A 15,087-nucleotide genomic window follows, 5' to 3' on the forward strand; every position below is an offset into this window, starting at 1 on the left:
GTTTCCACATACTTCACAAAACAGGAGCTTCCAAAATTAGAATTTATTTCAGTTTCTAAGGAATGAATCCACACGTGTGGCTGCCCCTGCGCCCCACCGGGCTCACAGCTGTGGGTTTCACCTGATTTGAGTCAACACAGAGACAACCAGAGCTTGCCTGGGCACAGGCCCCACATGGACGCTGGCCCTGGCAGGGCAGCCCCAACCACGGCCCGAGGCTGTGGCCCCAAGCCATCTGTCCAGGGAGGGCCAGGCAGCCCCGGCACCCAGTCAGAGGCACAGGAAGCAGGTTCCAGCCGGGACGTCGGCTCACACCCGAGATGCCAGCGGGACATCGGCTCACACCCGACGTGCCAGCCGGGACCCCAGGCTGACCTTCTCAGGACCGAGACGGAAAAGGAGAATTCCTTTCTGTCCCAATCAGATTTAAGGCTTGCATTTCCTGACACTTGCTTCAGTTTGTTTTTTCTGTGAAGTTACAATTACCTGAGTAAAGATTTTCAGACATTTAAAAAAGCCAAAAACACAGAACCTCTGAAGGCAGAGATGGAGCCAGGGAGGCAGCAGCCGAGCCAGGGCGCAGGGAGCAACAGGGTCGCCAGAGCTCCTGCGGGCCACGCTAAGGAGCTGCCTGGGACACCCGGCCCTTCCCAAACTTGCCTGGCCCCGGAACCCACCGTGAGACGTTTGTGGGCCAGGGCACAAGAAGGCACAGTGAGGTAGGGGACAGCAGCTGGATGGCTACACCCCGCCGCCTGGGGTGCCCTGTGCTCAGCCCTCCCCCTGCCCTGCCCCCATGCAGCATGAGTTGGGGAGGTGGGGAGGGGCTGCCGGGAAGCCTCGGCTCAGACAGTTAAATAATCCTTTATTTGGGTGGTGTGGACCGGGGTGCAGGCACTGCCTGGCCTGGACCCCCATGGGGGGCGGGCTCGGCACTCGGGGTGCTTCTGCAGGCAGTGCAGGCTCCTGAGGAGCCCCTCAGCGACCATGTGAGCAGCACTGCCCGGGCTGTGGTGATCCCTGGCGCTGTGTCCTACTTGGGAGGTCGGGCGGCGGCCACCCTCTGGAGGCAGTACTGCGCGGCCGGCAGCGACAGCACCAGGCTCACAGTGCGGCGGCCCATCCAGTACAGGCCGTAGCCCAGCAGGCCCAGGACAGCGGCCTTCACAGCAAGCCGGGACACTCTGCCGGAGATGGACGGCGGTGGGACGCTGGGGAGGGAGGGGCGGGCTGGGCCTGGCTGGGCGTAGGCTCCCCAAGCCTCGGCCCCCACGCGTGGGGTCACCGCCATGCGCGTCGATGCTCCCTGGGGTCCAGCCTCCACCTGGGGGTCACGGGGCGGGGCCCAGCCCAGGGGAAGGCGCTCACGTCATGATCTCCTGGATGTTGAGGTCGGTGCTCCAGTTCTTCTCGATGCCGGGCACGTGGCCCATGCCCACGACTCCCACGACCACGGCGGGGATGCACTTCCTGGGCTCGGCTGTGGTGGAGCAAGTCAGTGCGGGCTCAGGAGTGCCCCTGAGAGCCCCGGGCCCGTGAGGACGGCCAGCTCACCGTCAGAGGAGCGAGGCAGCTCGAGGCGCTGGGCGGCCTGGCGCAGCATGTAGGTCAGGTAGACGTCTCGCTCCGAGACGATGGTGCGGTGCAGGTCGGGGAACTCGCCGATCATCTCGGCCATCATCTGCTCCAGCAGGTCCTTCTGCTTGCAGCGCTCCACATCGTCCTTGCTGGGGCAGAGGGTGCGGCTGCCAGCCCCGAGGGACAGGGCGGGGGCAGCGGGGGGCTGGTGCTGTTGACCCAGGGCAGGGACTGCGGCACCATTTGTTTGGGATTTTCCACGGAAGGAAGGGCAGGGAGGGCCCTGTTTGAGGAGGCTCGGCTGGGTGGAAGTTGGGCAGGTGCGGCCGCGCTAGGACGTGCCGCGCAGCCGGCCAGCTCCCCTGCAGGTCGCCCCTGCGCCACGGCCACGGTGCCCAGGCTGCCCTACCTGATTGGGTCTGACAGGAAACACAGGCCCCAGGCCAGCTTGACCTTCTGCCAGAAGGAGAGCGCGGCGATGGCTCTCTTGAAGGTGACGGGGATGGGCCGGTCGCCCAGGTGGAACTTGCAGAAAGGCACCCTGCTGGCCTGGGGCAGAGGCTGGGTGTTGGGGCCAGCAGGGCCCTGGGCAGCTGTCCCCCGTGACCCCGGGCTGCACCCTGCACCCACCTCCTTGAAGGCCTCCCTGAACTCGCCGCCGGGGGCCATGCCCAGCTGCTCGGTGATGTGCGCGGACACCTTCAGCAGCAGCATCTGCATGAGTCCCGACATGAGTCCGTTCTGCAGGGAGAGGGAGGCCGGGTCCAGCTGAGCACCACAGAGGGGCAGAGCTGAGACACAAGGACAGCGAGGTGGCCGCTTGGCAGGCCCAGCAGTGGGCTCCGCACAGGGCTGTCCTCGGGTCCCGCCACACACAAGGCATGCGCCACTCAGGCCTCAACAGTCACTTTTCGAAGGCGGCTCCTCTTAGTAAAAAGCCCTTTGTGGAACAGTCAAGGGTTGAGGAGGGGCAGCCTCACTCACTCTGGCACAGGTGCCCAGCCCTGGGGGCCAGACCGTCTGTGAGGCCCAGCCTGACCTTTGGCAAGGCAGCCCTGTCCCTCTCACATTCGCCTGCGGAGGCCGACAGACAGTGCACGACACCAGGCTCGGACCCAGGCACGCCCACGTCACACTGAGACAGCGTGAGGCTGCCGGCCTCTGGGTCTTGCCAGGCTGGCGGGTCGGTGCGTGAGGAGAGGCTCCCCAGGAAGGGCGAAGCCCTGGAGACAGGCCCAGCTCTGCCCCGGCCAGGGTGGAGGGGCCTCAACCAGGCAGAGCCCCAGGGAGTGCTGGGCCTGCCCCAGGCCCGACACCAGGGGACCCGGGCTCCAGGCGCACAGGTGCAGAGCAGGGAGTGCGGTGCCCACGCACCTGCCTCACGGCCTGCTGCAGCTTCTCCAGGCTGATCTCCTTGGCCTCGCGCAGCAGCGTGCTCTCGTCCATCTTCAGCATGGACACGCGGTACTGGCAGAGCTCCACCACCACCACGTCGGGCTGCACCTCCCGGATGGTCTGCAACAGCCAGGGTCACACCTCGCACGGCGCGGCCTGCCCACCCCCCTGCGTCCTCAGAGCTGACCCAGCACCAGGAGGCCCGGCCCCTGGGTGGCCAGTGTTGCCGCCCCTCGGCACTCTGCTGCCATGAGACAGCTCGACTCTTCAGCAGCTAAAGAAAGTTATGAAACAGGTTCACGCGGTAAAATGGAAAAGGCACGAAGCACAGCCTCGCCACTCCTGGGGGACCACAGACTTGGAAACACATCGAGTGTGGAAGGGGCGGTGTGGGCTGTGCTGGCGCCACTCGGAGGCCCCTTGGGCTCTAGACACAGCAGCTCACCGTCAGCCCTGTCCCGGGGGCCTGCAACGCCAGCCCAGTGGTCTGTGACACTCACCTTCACGACATCCCTCTTGCTGTCGTCACTGAAGTGGGCTGTGCCCACCACATACACCCTGCTCCCGTCCTCGGCCACCAGCTGGGTCACAGTGCGCGGCAGGTTGGGCCGCTCACGCCGCCGCTTCAGCTTCATCTCCAGGAGCAGGTTGAAGGCGTCCACATCGGCTGCAACGACAGCAAAGGCCACCGAGACTCTGAGGGCAGCTGCTAGCACTGGTGGTCTGGGCTCTGCGGAACCTTCTGGTTCCCAGGACTGCATAGGTGCGGGCTGGGAGCCAAGGCTCCATGTGAAACCCAAAACTCACGGGGCACACGCTCCCCAAGTGTCAGGGTCCCCGAGCCTGGGCAGCCTAGCTGACAGCGTGCACTGTCTGCCTCTGAGCCTGGGGCTCAGAAGCCCCTTGTCCCACCCCATGAGGACAAGGCCCAGGCTGCCGTGGGGAGCGCCAATGAGGGGGCACAGTGGGGACCAGGTGCCCCCGACAGCACTAGCCTGTCTCTGCTCAGCTGGGGGAGGAGTTCTGTAGGCACAAGCTGGGCCACCTTCAGGAGAAGGCCCCCGCCCCGCTCACCATGCTCAACGTCAGTGCTGCCACGCTCCCATTGGGACTCCTGGTGGCCGGGCGGGGCGGGCGTCTCTGCCCCCAGGCACGGCTCTCAGCCTCGCAGCACCCACCCAGGACTTGGCCAGGGCCCCCACACCCCGCCGGCCCAGCACCGGGGAACTGCTGAGGCCCGAGTGAACACGTACACAGGTTCTGGGGTTCTCCAGAAAGCACCCTGGGCACCGGCTCCGACACCCCTGCCGTCACCACAGGCTCCGCGTCGGCCTGCGGAGGGAGGGAGAGTTCACGTGCGGGTGTCCACGGGCCCTGGACTGCCGGAGTCCATGTGGCTTTGTGGGTCACACACTCCCAGGGCCCCACGCCCCCGGCCACCTGGAGGCCTCTCCCTTCACCACTGTCACCTGGAAAGGCCGCCTGCCCAGGGATCCTCTCCCACGGAAACGCTTCCTGTCTGACTCCAGAAAGCCAAGTGAGGCTCTTCTTTGCAGAGAACAAAGTGACCCCAGGACGCCCCACTCTGTGCAGCAGCAGCAGCGTGGACCCCGTCTGGCCCTGCACCAAGGTTGTTCAGGGAGGAGACCCCAGTAGTCCCCAGCTCCTTACCTCCTGCGGCGGCTGCTCCTCCCCCTCCATGGCTGGGCGGCAGCTCCCTGCACGCAAGGTGGACGCCTGAAGAGACAGGAGAGGTGGCACTCTCACCTGGAGCCCTCGACCCGGCACAGGGCTGCCTCTGGCTGTGACCACAGGCTGTGGAGCCCCAGGGTCCTTTCGGGTTGGGGCTGGGCAGAGAGAAGCTGGCAGCCGCAGTGCGCCGGGGCACTTGCCCTGAGCAAACGCAGAAATGGGCGCGCTGCTGTGGCGCCGGGGCCAGAGCAGAGACAGAGGCCCCAACCCGACCCCCAACCCAACCCTCACCCACTGTGAGCACACAGAGAAAGCAGTGAATCGCCCAGAGCTCCCGAGAGGATATTCAGGAGAGAGTAACGTGGCTGCTGTCCTGGGGCATGGACCCCAGGGCCTTTGTACCAGAGCCACCTCAAAGAACCCCCGACCCCTGTGGTCATCCCACTGCAGGTGACAATGTCATGAGCTGTCAGCACAGACGGCAGGTAGAGTCGGGGACAGCAAGCTGGCTACTGTCACGAGGAGCTGAGCCGTTCCCCCAGCTCAAGAGAAAAGAGACAGAAACGCAACCCGGAAGCCACGTTGGAGGCCCTGACAAGGCCTGAGGCAGAGCCCTGAAGAGGCCGTGGCTGCACACAGGTCTTGACCAACGCCCGCAGGAAGAAACCCGGAGCCGGGATGGGGGTGGGGCACGGGAACCTGAGGGACCACTGTGGAGCCGGAGGAAGGAGACATACCACGGAACAGGGACACACACAGCATCGGCGAGACCCATGGGGGCAGCCGAGGCTGGGGTAGGGACCAGTGGTCACATGAGCACTGGCCACGTGCACTGCCCTCCACGGGGCTCTTCATGGACCTGCTCAGCCACAGAGCCAAAGAGAAGCAAGGTGTTCACAAAGTCATCAGGCTCCATGCGGCTCCTGGGGGACAGGTGTGTCACCACCTCATGGTGAATGTTTTAAAACATTCAAACCAAAAATTTGGAGCCTCACGAAGAGTCATAGCAGCCGAAAAGTGCGCTGACCACGTGACAGGGACGGCCAGCAGGTGCAGACAGCGCGGAAAGGTTGCAGGATGCACACGGCTGCTTAACAGACGCTGTGAGGGAAACAGGCCTCAGCGGGGGCAGCAAAGGGCCGCGGCTGGACCCTGACTTGGAAACAATGAGCCCGTTGGCCTGACAACTTCTGGGTGGATGGTGCGGTGCTAAGGAACTGCGCTAACTTGCCTTCTGTTTTGTTTCAGCGTCTACACTCATCAGAGACACGTGTTTATGGGTGAAACGGCACGGCAGCATCTGGGATGAGCCTCGAGGAGCCACCGTGGGGAGGGCACAAGTGAACCGACCTCTGGCCTATGGCCAGACACTGCGCAACTGCTCAGGTCACTTTGGTTTCACTGTTGCTACCCGGTTCTCAAAACTTTCATGATAAACAGAAAGGATGAGTAAGAAAACAAACGTGATGCTATCTCAAGCTCCCGTCCCCTTGGTACCCTGCAGCCACAGAGCTGCAGCTAGTACAAATCTGCCTCCCAGACCCGACAATCCCAGTCACTGCACCTCCAAGCTCCGGTTTCCTCAGTTGCAAATAGGAAGGAGCTCTCAGCAAGCTGTCTGGGAGGCTAGACAGGGCTAGACAGGCAGGGACACCTCCAGGCAGGGGAAGAGGTCTTTCTCGGTGCAACCTAAGTCCTGATCTGGTGTCCAGGGACACACAGATGTGCCCTGGGACCAAGAAGGAGGCAGCCCCTTCTGAGGACAGCCGGGCCTACCACAAGAGGAACTGGCTGGGTTAGGGTGGCTACAGGGCTACCCTGCTGGAGCCTCTGCAGAGGGGGAGGGGCCCCACCCTATGGACTCAGCGCAGCTCATCACCTGAACAGTGTCACACTCCTCCCAGCAGGGAGGGGGGCTTGAGCCTAGGCCCCCACCCCGCCCTGGGCACCGCAAAGGTCGGCACATCCAGGAAGTGGCATGCTGGCACCAGCCAGAGCAGCCAGGCCTCTGCCAAAGCCTGAGGGCATCACCCAGGCGCTTCCTCCTTCCCCTCTTCACAGGCCAAAGCCTGTCACTGATGCGAGGCACCCACCGAAACACAAACAGGAAGGTGTGCTGAAGGCAGCACCGCAGCCAGAGCCCTGGCAAGCAGCCTGCCAGGAGCAGGAGATGCCCCAGTCCAGCTGAACACATGGTGGCAAACGGTTCCTCCTCACAGCAGCCCAGGCACGAGGGAAACACTTCAAAACATCCTGTGCAGTCTGCAGAGGTTTGTGAGGGCCAGAGAACAAATGGGAATCACCCACGTCAGCCCAGGCCGCAGCCCTTCCCCCACGGGCGGGCGTGGCAGCCACAGGTCTGTGGTCTGCCCCAGCCCTCTGGCCAGCCCCGCCCCTGGAGGCTTGCCTAGGGCGTGCCTGTGACGGGCACCAGGCACAGCAGGGACTGGTCCCGCTCTGGCCACACCGTGGGGCGCACAGGTCTCATAGCAGCTTGTCAGGCCAGGACAAGCCGTGAGCCATGTGATGAGCCTCTTGGGCCCTGTTAGCACCAGCCCTGCCCAGGAGGGGGCAGGAAGAAGGGCCACCGAGGGCCCTCCAGCGCCAGGAGTCCATGATTCTGAGCACGCCTCCTCTAACGCTATCACGTCCTCATACTTTCCAATTCCTGGTTTCCCTCCCTCTGGCTCACTGCAGTGCCCGAGAGCTCTAGGATGCGACTTTGGCAGGATACCCGTCCTCCCCCTGTGGCCATCATGTTTCTCAGGTAATTATGGCTGGGACTCAAGCCCCTCCCAGCTGCTTGGAAGGGAGCGAGGGGCTGTGCAGTCCCAATCCCCGGACTGCTGGCCTAGCCTCCACTTTCCTGCTCCTGGTCTGCGTCCTTCCTGGTTTCCTCCCACACAACCTCTGGACTGCTGTCCCCACGGAGCATCACCGAGGGTCCAGCCGCCGGCTGCCTGCCTGGTCTTTTCAAAGGAGCGCAAGCCTATTAGCAGAGACCAGCAGACCCCTTGCTGCCACCTCCGGGGATGAATGCTGCTCCTCTAAATCCCCACCAGCTGGCACAGCTCCAAGGAGTTGGCACACGGCTCTGGTCCTGTTACCTGGCCACACTGTGAGGCCAACTTGCAGGGAGCCTGGCGAGAAGTCGGAGGACGCTCCTGCGCGTCAGCCGTACCTCACTCTCCCAGACCAGCAGAGTGTCCGCGGGCCAGGACGGGGGTGGCTGCTGAACACCACTGTGGAGACACCTCCTGGGCAGGGCTGGCTGCAAACAGGCTGCGTTGGTCAGACCCCAAAACCCCAACGTAACACGGTGCCACCTAGAGCAGGGAACTTCAAACTGCGAAGCCTCAGTTTAAGGCAGGACTTGGACTTGTAGCACCTGCCTCCAGGGCCAGCAGACCCACCTGTCCACACAGCAGGCCTTCTTGGTCAAAAACACGTGCCACATGCAAATGCTACTTCAGCCGTGACCCCAGATCTCTCTGGGGGTATCATCTGTCCCCAGGGTGGAGGACAGGAAAAGAACTAGCAGCCTGGTTTCAGGAGACCTGACACCATCTCTGAAAATACTTGTTTTCCAAGTATTGGAAAACTTGTGCTCCATTTCCTCATCCATGAAAAGGGACAACACTGTCATCTGGCTTTGGGAGCTATAATCTCCTCCACGGATGAAAGAATCTTCTGCAAGCTTGCAGGAGAACAAACCTCAAACGTCTGAGAATTCCTATCAGCCCCCAGGAGCACACATCCCGTCTCGTGCACGAGAGGAGGCACCAGGCTTAAAGGGCAAGAAAAGCCCCGTCACGTTAGACATCCATAGCGGGGGGTGGGGTGCAGCCCTGGGACACAAAAATCGGAGTAACACCTGCTCAATGTCGGGTAAGGCTGTTAACGTCGGGGATGTTTTGTGGGCATCTGTCACAGCACATCAGATGTCAGTGTGAGTGGCAGGGTATGCGCGTCACAGTGACCTCAGCCACACCTTCCACCTGCCTGGTTCTGGCAGCTGTTCCCTCTCCCGGGTCCTACTGCCATGGATTGAAATTCATACGTGAAAGTCCTAACCCTCCAATGTGACAACAGTAGGAGGTGGGGCCTCTGAGAGATGATTAAGTTCAGATGAGGTCATGACAGGGTCCTCATGCTAGGATTAGTCCCCTTACAAGAGACAGCAGGCTGGGCGCTGTGGGGCTGGCGCCTGTAATCCTAGCACTTTGGGAGGCTGAGGCAGGAGGATGCTTGGGGCCAGCAGTTGGAGGCTGCAGTGAGCTGTGATGATGTAACCACGCTGTACTCTAGCCTGGGCGACAGAGAGCTGTCACTCCCCCGCACCCCCAGGTGAGGACACAGAAACAATGGCTGTCTATGAGCCAGGAAGAGGGCCCTCGTCAGCAACTAAATCAAACAGCACCTTGACCCTGGACGTCCAGCTTCCAGAACTGTGAGACAGTACCTTTCTGTTAAGTGTCTAAGACATTTCATTATAGCATCTGGAGCTCAGACTTATGCTGTCCCCCTCACTCTACTAAAAACTGCCTCCCAGATCCCAGCCTGGCTGAGCACTGGCCAAAAGCTGACCAGCACCAAATAGAGTTCCTAGAAAAACCCTCCTCATCTTTCAACCAACCCACTGGCCCTGCTCAGAAAGCCAAGGGTCTGGACCTGGACAGACCCGGGGGCCATAGAAAGGAATGACAGGCCGGGAGGCAGCAGAGTGTGGCCCAAAGCCCCCATGCCCCCTGCACTCCGTTTCTGAAGCCTCGGCACCTGTGACCACTGGGCACCCCTCCTGGGTGCAGGACCTGCTTATGCAAGTGTGGCAGAGTTGGGAGTGGGGAGAGGGACACACACACCCGAGATGGAGGTCTGAAAAACTCACTGGCTAGCACACCTGGCCATCCTCCAGGGACCTGGTCACTGTCCAATGCTAGAGCCCCCACCCGACCACCACTGTGGGGTGCTGGGTGTCCTGTGCCCCCTCTCCTGGCAGTTCTGTCCAGCAGCCTCCGACACCACAGTGTCAGGGCCACCCTGCAAGGCTGACCAGCCGACCACCGCCAGCCTCCCTGCCAGTCAGTCACACCACAGGGAGACAGAGACCCAGGGAGAGCAGAGGGGCACAGGGCAATGAGCCTGGCAGCCTGCATGTCCTCTTCTTCAGGGACCCTGACAGCCCGGAGCCATCCACCTGGAAAATCCAGAGGGAATTGAGGACTTCAGAGTTCCTAGTTGTTTCTGGGACGTCAACACCACGTTCCTCGCTCGTAATAGTTTTGACATAGACACACACCAGCTTTATCACACCCCAGCTGCAAAAACCTTTTCAGGAGGCGGTCCGACACCTTGCGTCTACTTTGTCCATATGGCAACCTCGCTTCGCTCAACTTGAAGGGCGAAGGCGCCTACGGACAAGCAAACCCGAGGGTTTGGGGGGACCGCAGGGGCAGCGGGGTCCCGGGCCTCTGCTCGCCCCCCACCCCCCACTCCGCACCCCGGAAGACGCGTGGGCGGCAGAGCGGCGCCAGGTCTGGCCTGGGCAGCCCTCCCTCCGCGCCGCGCGTCCTGCCGCCGCCCGCTGAGGCTGGAGCGGACCCCCGGGTCCCCGGGTCCCGCCGCAGGGGTGGGGGCCGCGCCGTTCCCCGCCGCGTCTGACCCGTTCTCCCCCAACCTGACCCCGGCCCCTCCCCCCCGCCCCGCCTGACCCGGCCCCGCCTGACCCGGCCCCGCCTGACCCCGGGCCGCTCCCCCTACGTCCCGCCCGCCCTCCGCTCCTCGGCCCAAACCGGGTCCGCGCCCCGCCTGCTTGACCCGTTCGCCCCCGGCCTGACCCCGGCCCCCCCCGCCCCCTCCCCCACTCGGCCCGGCCCGGGCGCGTTCTCACGCACGCGCTGTTCAGGCCGCGAGGCCGCCGCGCGGCGAGTCCCTCGAGTCGGTCCCCCCAGGCGCAGGACGCGCGGCGTACCGAGGCGACTCTGCGGCACTCCTCAGCCGGCCTCCATGCGGCTCGCCGCCCCCACCGGACGGGGCGGGCCGGGGCCGCGGGGCGGGGCAGCCGGACGGGCCGGACGGGCCGAGGGCGCCGGGTGGCCGCGCGGCATGCCGGGAAGGGCAGTCTCCGCCCGGCCCGCGTTGCGCCGGGCCCGCCGCCGCAGCCTGCACTTCCCAGGGGGCCGCGCGCCAGCCGCCGCCCCGCCCCGACGGCCCCGGGTCCTAAGGCGCGCCGGCGGGCCCCGGCCCGGGGTTCGAGTCCCGCCGCCGCGCGGCATCGGGGCCTCGCGACGCTTTCCGTAGTTGTCGCCGCAGCTCCCCGTCGGTGAAGTGGGGATCGTGTTGGCGGGGCGTGCACAGGATGGTTTTGCGTCAAGTGAAGTTGAAACACAAGTGTTCTGTGAGCCGTCAATCTCGCATGACCGGGACGGCGTGGGAGGCGCGGGACTCGCGGGCTCAGGGACCGCGCCGACGTGGCCTCGACCGGCCCTTCCAGGCCCCTCTCTTCCGGGGGTCGCACGCCCCAGCAGGGACCAGGCCGGCCCGCGGCGGGGTCCCCGGAGGTCAGGCCCGTGGCCTGAGGCCCACCTGGCCGCGCCCGGGCCGACGCTGAGGGCGCGAGCGGCGAGGCGGGCTCTCGGGCTCTCGGGCCTGCGCGCTTGGCGTCCCCACGCCGCTGCCAGCTGGGGTACCGAGCGCCGCGGCCCCGGGCCAGGCTGGCTGCGACCACCCACAGGGCTGAGCCTCATCGCCCCCGGGGCGTCGGGCCGGGCTGGGGGAGGCGGGGTGCGGGGGCTGAGGCCGGCGGGCAGCCCCGAGCGCGTCCCTGCCCCCCAAGCCCTGGCCGGAGCGGTCCCGAACCCCGAATCCCCCCACTCCGGTCCCCGAGCGCGTCCCCGCCCCCCCAAGCCCTGGCCGGAGCGGTCCCGAACCCCCAATTCCCCCCCACTCCGGTCCCTGAGCGCGTCCCCGCCCCCCCAAGCCCTGGCCGGAGCGGTCCCGAACCCCCAATTCCCCCACTCCGGTCCCCGAGCGCGTCCCCGCCCCCCCAAGCCCTGGCCGGAGCGGTCCTGAACCCCCAATTCCCCCCCACTCCGGTCCCTGAGCGCGTCCCTGCCCCCCCGCCCCCCCAAGCCCTGTCTGGAGCGGTCCTGAACCCCCAATCCCCCCACTCCGGTCCCCGAGCGCGTCCCCGCCCCCCAAGCCCTGGCCGGAGCGGTCCCGAACCCCGAATCCCCCCACTCCGGTCCCTGAGGTCGTCCCTGTTCCTCGCCCCCCCAAGCCCTGTCTGGAGCGGTCCTGAACCCCCAATCCCCCCACTCCGGTCCCCGAGCGCGTCCCTGCCCCTCCCAAGCCCTGTCTGGAGCTGCCCCGAACTCCCAATCCCCCCCCCACTCCGGTCCCCGAGCGCGTCCCTGCCCCCCGCCCCCCCAAGCCCTGTCTGGAGCGGTCCTGAACCCCCAATCCCCCCCACTCAGGTCCCTGAGCGCGTCCCTGCCCCCCAAGCCCTGTCTGGAGCGGTCCTGAACCCCCAATCCCCCCACTCCGGTCCCTGAGCGCGTCCCTGCTCCCCTGCCCTCCCAAGCCTTGGCCTGAGCGGTCCCGAACCCCCAATCCCCCCCGACTCCGGTCCCCGAGCGCGTCCCTGCCCCCCGCACCCCCCAAGCCCTGTCTGGAGCGGTCCTGAATCCCCAATCCCCCCCACTCCGGTCCCTGAGCGCGTCCCTGCCCCCCGCCCCCCAAGCCCTGGCCAGAGCACCCCGAACCCCCGAGTCACTCCGCTTAGGTCCCCGCCCCGAGTGCGTCCGGATCCCGATTCCCCAGACCCCCGCCCCCCAAGCCCTGGCCAGAGCGCCCCGAACCTCCAATGCCCCCATTCCGGTCTCTGAGCGCGTCCCCGAACCCCGACCCCTCAATCCCCCAACCCTTGGCTAGAGCGGTCCTGAAGCCCCGACCCCCCCACGGCTCCCCGCCCCAAGTGCGTCCCCACCCCGATTCCCACCTGGTTCCCCAGACCCCAGGGCGCAGCTCTCCCGCTGGTCTTCAGCTCCGGGTGGGCTGGGGCTGCGCCCACTGCTGGGTGGCCTGCACCGACGACTAGGGCAGCTCCAGCCCACGGGCCGTTGCCAGGTGCCAAGGACCAGCGCCTGAGGTCAGCAGGCTGTATGGCTGCATCGCCCCATCTCGGGGCCACCCACCACTGTGTCCTGGACAGCGCTGGCTTCTTGGTGGCCTTGGAGCCAGTCTCTGCCCTGTCCTCCTGCCCAGGTGCTGGAGCTGGGGGAAGGAGCCAGGTTCCCAGGTGGCCATTACAAGAGGGAGGGGGGTGCCTCTCCACTTGAAGGCCTTAGGACCAGCCGCTTGCTGGAGCCAGGTGGGCCCCCAAAATGCCTGCCCAGAGCAGGGAGTGGAGGGACTGCCCACCAGGCCTGGGAGGAGGGGTGGCCAGGCCCCAGGCCCATTCTTAGCGGCTTCCTTTTGGTTCCAGGAAGAGCCAGGCTTCTGAGGAGCTGCTCTTGGCCCCTGTGGTCACAAGCTCCCACGTCCCGAGTCTGGCGCCCTAGGGTGTGGCAGCTGTGAGACTGTATCCCTGTCCCCTCTTTGCACCAGGCTGGGCTCCCTCCAGCAGGCTGTGCAGGCTGCCCCTGGGCTTTGTGGGAGGAGCATCTGCCAGGCTGCCCCGTCCCTCACTGGGCTTCCTGGGCCCTGCAGGGCCTGGCCTGGCCTCAGAGCAGCCTCTGTCCTTGCTGAAGGATGCCTGCTTCCGGCTCTCCCCATCATTGCCGTTGGTCACTGCCTCTGTGCCAGCACTTCGTGGTCATTTCTGGCATCCCCGCCATCTCGGCCACATTCGCCCAGGAAGGCAGTGGGCAGTGACCACCCCACTCATTTACCAGGTGGTGCACTGAGGTCCACTTTGGGCCAGGTTCCCAGGGTCTGCTGTGAGTCTGGTTGGAATCCCCAGCAAGGGGGCTGGTGTGGTGGGAAGAGGCCTGGCCTGGGGTGTGGGTTCTCCCAGAGCCCGTCCTCCTGCCCTGACTGCCTCTGCCCAGGGCTGGAGGGAGCCGGAAGGAAGACAGCATTGCATACATCCTGCACTCACCAGGGCAAGCTGGCCTGCTGGGAGGGGAAGACAACCCAGATGCCAGCCCTGGCAGGCAGTGGACAGTGGAGGAGAAAGCGGAACTAGACTGCGTTCCCTGTAGGGCTGCACAGGCTTCGAGTGCCCGGAGCTAGCAGAGAGCAGGGTTTGAGTCCCGTTACAGTGCTCAGCCACCCTGGGAGGGAAACTGAGGCAGCTCCTTGTGCTTGGGAGAACCACATGCCAAGGGAAGTCTGGCTTTCTAAAGATCTGTTTCCAAGCAAGCTTCTGTTTGGGCAGGTTTGGTTCTTTGCACGGCAGGGTAGTGGACAGGGTGCCTCAGGAATGGCCAGGTGGCCGTGGAGGAAGTGTCCCCCCAAGCTTGGGGCCTGGCTGAGCTGGAGCCCCCTTTGTTTATCAAGCAGCCAGGGGAGGGGCTGCTTGAGTGAGCCATGGAGGGGGGGGACGTGAGGAGGAGACATGGGGAGAGGGGTGGCCAGAGCAGCAGTGACCAGGGGCCTGTGCCATGCCAGAAGGTAGCCCCAAGGCCCTTGGGGACAGTGAAGCACTTGGTTTGGAGCCATTTGTGCTGCAGAGGGGCCTCCTGTCCCTGGCAGCCTCGTGGGTGGACACTGAGGAAGGGCTGGGTCTGACGTGGAGCAGGGTGACTCGTCCCAAACTGGACAGACGCCACAGGAGCAGGCGTCCGGGGCAGGGGCCAGACGAGGGGGCCCCAGGAGGGTGAGGGTTTTGGGGCTTGTTCATCCCGTACCCAACCCCAAGGGGCTAGCACTGCCCTTTCAGGCCAACCCCCTTCCAGGAACTCGCATGGCTCACAGGGATACAGGTCTGGGGGTCTAAGATGGCAAAGTTCGCCTGGGAGAGGCAGGAGGTCCGTGTTCCCAGCGCCTGCAGCAAGACGTTTGCTTCTGCAGGACGCGGACTCGGGCCACCTCCTCCCCAGCAAAGGCCCTGTGCAGAGTCAGCTCCACACGGCGAGGGTGGTTTCACGCGTAGCACGGACCTCTTCCCAGATGAGACATGGTCTGAGACGTCCTGTCTGGCCGTGGCCCAGAGAAGAGGGTGGGTATAGGGTGTCCACTGTCCTTGGCCCTGGTCCCACCAAAGACACTCAGGTGCCCCTGCTCTGCTCAAGCTCAGTGGCCAGTGTCCTCAGCCCCTGCCTGGGTGCTATGTGGCTGAGACACCTCCCTTCACTGGCTAGGATGCAGGGGCTGGACTGGCCACACTGCCAGACCAGCGGGCGCCCGGAGGGACTCTGGGGTTGCCTGCAGGAGGAGTTGGGGGCTGCCCCTGGGCAGGGGTGAATGGGTGCAGGCAGG

General features: G+C 65.0%; 1 protein-coding gene across 4 annotated transcripts; it reads right to left on the bottom strand.

Annotated features, from left to right (window-relative positions):
* Positions 1-28: 28 nt before the first annotated feature.
* TRABD (TraB domain containing) lies at positions 29-10,786 on the bottom strand. Of its 4 annotated transcripts, none has more exons than XM_076006896.1 (10): positions 10,637-10,786; positions 4,645-4,710; positions 4,227-4,305; positions 3,474-3,640; positions 2,953-3,093; positions 2,209-2,319; positions 1,988-2,127; positions 1,555-1,727; positions 1,369-1,480; positions 29-1,184 (listed from the first exon to the last, which is right to left on the bottom strand). In XM_076006896.1, exons 2-10 carry the CDS (start codon positions 4,672-4,674, stop codon positions 1,034-1,036), a joined length of 1,104 nt encoding a protein of 367 aa, XP_075863011.1. In that variant the 5' UTR covers positions 4,675-4,710; positions 10,637-10,786; the 3' UTR covers positions 29-1,033. The 4 variants fall into 4 exon arrangements, with proteins under 4 accessions (XP_075863011.1, XP_075863007.1, XP_075863009.1 ...); XM_076006892.1 differs by having other exon boundaries at positions 29-1,211; XM_076006894.1 differs by having other exon boundaries at positions 29-1,211; positions 10,560-10,709.
* Between the last annotated feature and the right edge of the window lie 4,301 nt (positions 10,787-15,087).

The sequence above is a fragment of the Microcebus murinus genome, chromosome 10, assembly GCF_040939455.1.
Source record: "Microcebus murinus isolate Inina chromosome 10, M.murinus_Inina_mat1.0, whole genome shotgun sequence".
Lineage (NCBI taxonomy): Eukaryota > Metazoa > Chordata > Mammalia > Primates > Cheirogaleidae > Microcebus > Microcebus murinus.